The sequence below is a fragment of the Lycium barbarum genome, chromosome 7, assembly GCF_019175385.1.
Source record: "Lycium barbarum isolate Lr01 chromosome 7, ASM1917538v2, whole genome shotgun sequence".
In the NCBI taxonomy this organism is placed as follows: Eukaryota; Viridiplantae; Streptophyta; class Magnoliopsida; order Solanales; family Solanaceae; genus Lycium; species Lycium barbarum.
In genome coordinates, this window is record NC_083343.1 from 113283170 (window position 1) to 113289499 (window position 6330).

The following is a 6330-nucleotide window of genomic DNA, read 5'->3' on the forward strand; positions in this document are numbered from 1 at the left end:
ATTTAAAAAAGAGTGAAGACTTTTGAAACTTGTGGTTCAAAATAAATCTTGAATATTTGTGCGGCTGTAAATCATTTCATAAAGTGAATTTGTTTTCAAATTAGGAAAGAGGTCATTCATTTTGGCACAGACTAAAAAGGAAATAGGTTCACATAAATTGAAACAGAGGGAGTATGAATTATGATATACTAGTTAGTTTTCTTATACACTAATATATATTAACCATATTAGATTATTTTTTTAAAATATTTTAATAATATCAATAAATCTGTTATAAAACTCAAATTTTCTTTTGTTAGATTTAATTTATGAAAATTAATAAGATAGTAAATGACCATTACAATGTAATTGGTAAAAGACTATAGTATAATTAGTCTTCCTATGGACAATAAGATAATTAGTATAATTAGTCTTCCTATGACATAAATATTATTTTAAAATAAGAATTCCTTTATATCTTTTTTCGTCCTCTATGATATTGTTGATTTTGTTATATATTGCCTTATTTTAATTTTATTAAATTCTTAATTTATAGTGTTTAGTGAAATTTATGATAATTAATCTTAAAGTAGCATTAGATCATAGGATGAATAACTTTTATACCGATTTAAAACGAATATAATTACCGATCATTGTAGATAATTAAATACATGCACGTAGTTGTATAAGTCATATAATTACAATTTTATCTAAATTATATTTGAAGAACTTACTAACAATACTTTATTCAATATGAATTATGATATACTGGTTTATTTTCTTATGCACTCACATATTAACCATATTAAATTATTTACTTTAATTTTTGGAGATAAAATTGTAATAGTATTGAAAAAGTGTTATAAACTATCAAATAATAGTCACAAAAAATACAAGAGTATTCATTATACAATCATATTAAATTTTCATATGTTAAATTCAGTGTATAATTTAATTTATAATTAATAAGATAATGCATGCCCATTACAATGTAATTGGTAATAATTGGACCGTACAACTAATACTTACTTATTAATATATGAGACTTATAATATAATTAGCTTTACTATGAGTTAGATATCAAACATAGAAATCTATAATATGAATTCCATTATAACTTTTTCGTCCTCTATGATATGTTGATTTTGTTATATGCTCTCCTATTTTAATTTTATTAAATTATTAATTTATAGTGTTTAGTTGAATTTATGATAATTATTAAAATAGCATTAGATCATAGCTTTAATTACCTTTATACTAATTTAAAATGAACATAATTGCCGGTCAATGTAGATAAACACATGCACATAGTTGTTTAAGTCTGTTTTATAGTCAGATATTACAATTTAATTAAATATAATTTTCTAAATATTATTTGAAACTTACAAACAATAGTCTATTCATTAAGAGTTAATGATAAATTGGTTAGTTTTCTTATACACTCATACATTAACCATATTAAATTATTTACTTTAATTTTTGGAAATGAATATTTATAATATTGAAAAAGTGTTATAAACTATCACATAATAGTCACAAGAAGTAGAAGAGTGTTCATTATACAAATCATATTAAATTTTCATTTGTTAGACGTTAGTGTATAATTTATCTTATGATAATTAATAAAATAGTGCATGCCCATTGCAATGTAATTGGTAAAAGATTATTGTTATTAATTGGATATAATTTATTGTTTTTCAAAATTATAATTGAAACTTACAACTAATACTAATTTAAAATTATATTCTTAGATATAAGAATTTACTATAAATACTTATTAAAAATAATTACGGACCATATACATAATTCTCTGGAACTATCAAAGTGTTCAATATGAAAACCTTTTTTCTACAATAAGTTATTAACATAAGGAATTACTCTAAGCTCCTATTTGAAAATAATAAAATAGAAGACATAAATGTTTCAATAATCTTCAATAAAGATTTAATTTACATATAAAATTATATTCAAAATAACAAGTTGCAATAAAATAAACCATGAGGTTGAAATAAATTTTGAGGTTACAAGTACATATACAAATGATCGATTATTGAAGATTACTTTTTCATTTTTTTTATGTGAATGTTAATTGATTCTCTAATTTATATACAATAATTTTCTACCTTTTAGGAAAATTCTAAACTATATTTAATTTCTTTTCAAACTTAAATTGGTCGAAAAATCGATGCAAGTGTTTTTTTTAGTAGTTACGACATTGAGGTTAAAATACTGCTATCTCAACGGTAACCTCATGTGTATATATAAAAAAAATTATAGTTAATTATGGAAGCTTATTGTCGTCGCTCTAAATTATAATTATTCATTTTGTCATGACAAATAATTGTAATTATTAAACGAACTATTTTTCACTTTTATCTTAAATATAACTTGAAGGGAAAAAAATTCATTTAGCCACAGGATTTTATTTTTTAAAATATTTTAATGTGGCTAAAAGATATTGCTATAATAACTACTCCGTATTTGTTTAGCTTTTGTCAAAAACAATAAGAAAATTAGTTTATTAAAAATTTGTGATTTATCAAACTTTTATATAGTTATGAATATGTGTTTCATTCCCAAAACAAATTAAGGAATCGATATACGAATTCACACAAAAAATAGATTGACTGACCTCTTCATCTCTAAACCTTTTTTGGAACTAAAAGAACAATAGTTTTGGCAATTACACGTGTTAAATAATACTTCCTCCGTTCGCTTTTACTTGTCCAATATGGACTTTGCACACCTCTTAAGAAATAATAAATGAAGTGCTTAATTTATCATGATACCCATATTAATTGGTGCATATTTTTAATGAATTTGAAAAATGATTTGAAATGAGTAATTAATACTATAGGTAAAACAGAAAAAGAAATTGTTTTCTCTTGATGTGCTAAAAGTGACAAGTAAAAGTGAAAATTTATTTTTAGAATACTGGACAAGTAAAAGTGAACAGAGAAAATAGTTTTAAGAAACTAACAATAAAGTTTGTGTTTAGTTATTAATATATCTTGCCATGAAAATCTCGGAATAGCAAATCTCTATACTGGAACTATAAAACTCTATACAAAGTGGTACCAATGATCATTTATAACAATATTTATGTCCAGCAAGTTTCATAGATTCCCAAGTCAATGAAATTTGCATGCCTAACAAAATTCAATTAGGGACGGCTTGACTACATGTCAAGACGCAAGATTTTTCAAGAGAAGTAAGAGCAAAATTAGCCACACAATTAGATTGCGTATTTGGCGCGAAATGAAATATGAGAGATGGAATTTACATTCACAATAACAAATACAAAAATATGAATAATTTTACTTTCAATGTCTTAATTATTAGTAACATGTAATTTTGGTCCTTATACTATTTAATCTTGAATTAGTTTTGACTTTTAACTTTTGGTCCCTTTACATAGTAGTAATATGTTATGCTTAGATTATTATCAGACCTATAGTACCTTTAATTTGTGGAGTAACAATATAAATTTAGCATGATACACGATAAATTAAACATGTACAAGAAGCAAGATTTTTCAAGAGAAGTACAAGCAAAAATTAGCCACGTGAACTGACTGCGTATTTGCCACGAAATGGAAGATGAGAGGCAGAATTTACAATCACAATAACAAGGACCAAAATATGAATAATTTTACTTTTGATCCCTTAGTTATTAGAAGTAAACTGTAATTTTGGCTGTTGTAATATTTAACCTTAAATTATTTAGAATGTCCATTTTCGGCCCCTTTATGTAGTAAATTGTTATATTTAGATTATTATTAGACCTATGATACCTTAATTATGAAGTAACAATGCAAATTTAGCATAATGCACGGTCAATTAAATAGGTCTAGAAACAAGACTTTTCAAGTGAAGTATGAGCAAAATTATCCACGAACAGACTGTGTATAAGCTATGAAATAGAAAAATGAGAGATGTATTGGCAGACTTGCAGTCACAATAACAACGACAAGAATAGGGATAATCGCACATTTAACCCCTTAGTTATTGATAAATTCTAATTTTATCCTTGTAAATTGTAATTCAAGGCTATTTAACCTTGAATTAATTAGTATTTGCATTTTTGGTCCCTCTACGTAGTACTTAATATGGTATTTGTAGATTATGATTAAACCTATACTACTAATGGAGTAACAATACAAATTTAGCATAATGCATGATTAATTCTAAATGTTTTATAATCAATAGCTCATCGTATTTGTGTAGCTTCACTAGCAGAAGGATCAATATTGCACAATTCAAATGAAAGTTAAATGTGTCTATCTAAATAACACAAGGACCAACATTAATTTTTTTTGATAATTCAGTGACTGTAACACAAATTCCCACCAGAAAATCATAATCTTTGAAATTTCAAAGCTTGTTAGAACCTGTGAAAGCTGAACATACTAGGCTAGTAAATAAGCTATTTAAATCCATAGATAGTGATAAGATTCGGCTTGGGATAAACACCGAATCAAACAACAAATGCGAAAATTAAGATAGGTAGAAATTTAGAGATGAGAATAGAAGAAATGGAGATGAGATTTAGAAGGAAGAAGGAATTTAATCAACTATAATTGTAACTAATCAACATAGGACTTGATACCTACACCTATTAATCAACAATCTAAGATGAATTCAATCCAAGGAAGAAGAGACTTAAACTCATACATGGAAATCTAATCCTAGATTATCCAAGAGAGATTCAAGATAAGAGTTAAGGGAATCCAGCCACTAATCCTAATACTAGCTAATCCTAGCTAAACTAGCTCCATACAAGGAGAAAACACACTCATAAGAGTTTCATCATAAATCTCAAGCTAAGGAATGAAAATAGGCTAAGGCGTATAGTTTTGCCTTTACATGCATAGCCACAATTATTAACTACTAGCCACATTTGGCAATTAACTACTAAGCCCTATTACAACAAAGACCCAAAAGTGATCTTTGCGGAAATAACCCTACATGGCCCTTCTTCACTTGAATTGCAATCCTAGCCTCGAGTTTGCACTCCTAGCCACAAATTGCACTTCTAGTCATGTTTGCACTTCTAGCCACTTTGTATGGCTTCAATCAATGGGCCTTCATCTCCACGTCTCTTCCAAGCAATCATCCACACCCTTGTGACTTGCTCTTCAATGGCCTCCAAAGGCCCAATCTTCCTCATCCAAGGGTGTGTGGCATGGAAATGCACGTCCAAAGCTCCATAACGGGTTTTAGCCTTCATAGTCGCCCATGAGCTTCCTAGGATCATATCAGATAGTTCTCCAAAATAAACACATTCTCAAATCTCAAGTTTAACCAAAAAAGAAAAATGAACTTCCTCAAATTCTTCCCCCTTTTTGTCTTCCATTACTTTAGCCAATATTTTCAATCTTTTACTCAAGCTGCCACTTTTAACATTATCAATCGGTGCACCTACACGATTTGGGCCACTGCCTCCCCTGGTGGAGGCAGGCGGCTCAACTCGGGCCAATCTTGGACCCTAAATGTGAATCCGGGAACAGTCCAGGTTCGCATTTGGGGCCGAATCAAATGTAACTTTGAAGGCAATGGCCGAGGCAAATGCGAGACTGGAGACTGTAACGGGCTGCTGCAATGCCAAGGCTATGGTAGTCCACCAAAAAATTTAGCTGAATTCGCGCTTAATCAGCCCAATAACTTGGACTATGTCGATATTTCTCTTGTCAATGGATTCAACATTCCTATGGAATTTAGCCCAACTAATGGTGCGTGTCGTAATCTTAGATGCACTGCACCTATTAACGAGCAATGCCCAAGCCAATTACGAACACAAGGTGGATGTAACAATCTGTGTACTGTTTTCAAGACTAATCAATATTGTTGTACAAATGGACCTGGATCATATGGTCCTACTGATTTCTCGAGATTTTTTAAGACAAGGTGCCCAAATGCTTATAGCTATCCACAGGAAGATCCAACTATTTTGTTTACATGTCCTGCTGGTACAAATTACAGGGTTGTCTTCTGCCCTTGAAGGCTGCAAAATTAGAACTATTATATAACTACACAAGTTGTGTAATACTAAGAACTACACAATAAAAAAAAAGTGACAAAGAGGAGAGAGCTGGTGGGTTGTCTTATTCACTGTTGTCGCATTCATTTGCAGTTGATTTTAAGAAATAAAGATCTGGTAAATTATTGATAGAGTTAAGCTTCACCAAGACTTGTCTACTGAAATTAATGAAAAAGATGGAATGGTTGCGTTGTGTAAGAGAACTGTCAATTACCCTTCAAGTAAAGCAAACATTCAAGAATTACAGCCCAAATATGCAAGGTGACATGAGAACAAGCATTATCAGTAGAGAAATTTACACTTGTTCTTTTT

At 29.1% G+C, this 6330-nt stretch overlaps 1 protein-coding gene across 1 annotated transcript; it reads left to right on the plus strand.

The window, feature by feature from the left end:
- Window positions 1–381: 381 nt before the first annotated feature.
- On the plus strand, window positions 382–5986 carry LOC132601766 (pathogenesis-related protein R major form-like). The gene is made up of 3 exons (XM_060314832.1): window positions 382–400; window positions 2036–2057; window positions 5292–5986. The coding sequence occupies exons 1-3, from the start codon at window positions 382–384 to the stop codon at window positions 5977–5979; spliced, it is 729 nt and encodes a 242-aa protein (XP_060170815.1). The 3' UTR covers window positions 5980–5986.
- Window positions 5987–6330: the final 344 nt, after the last annotated feature.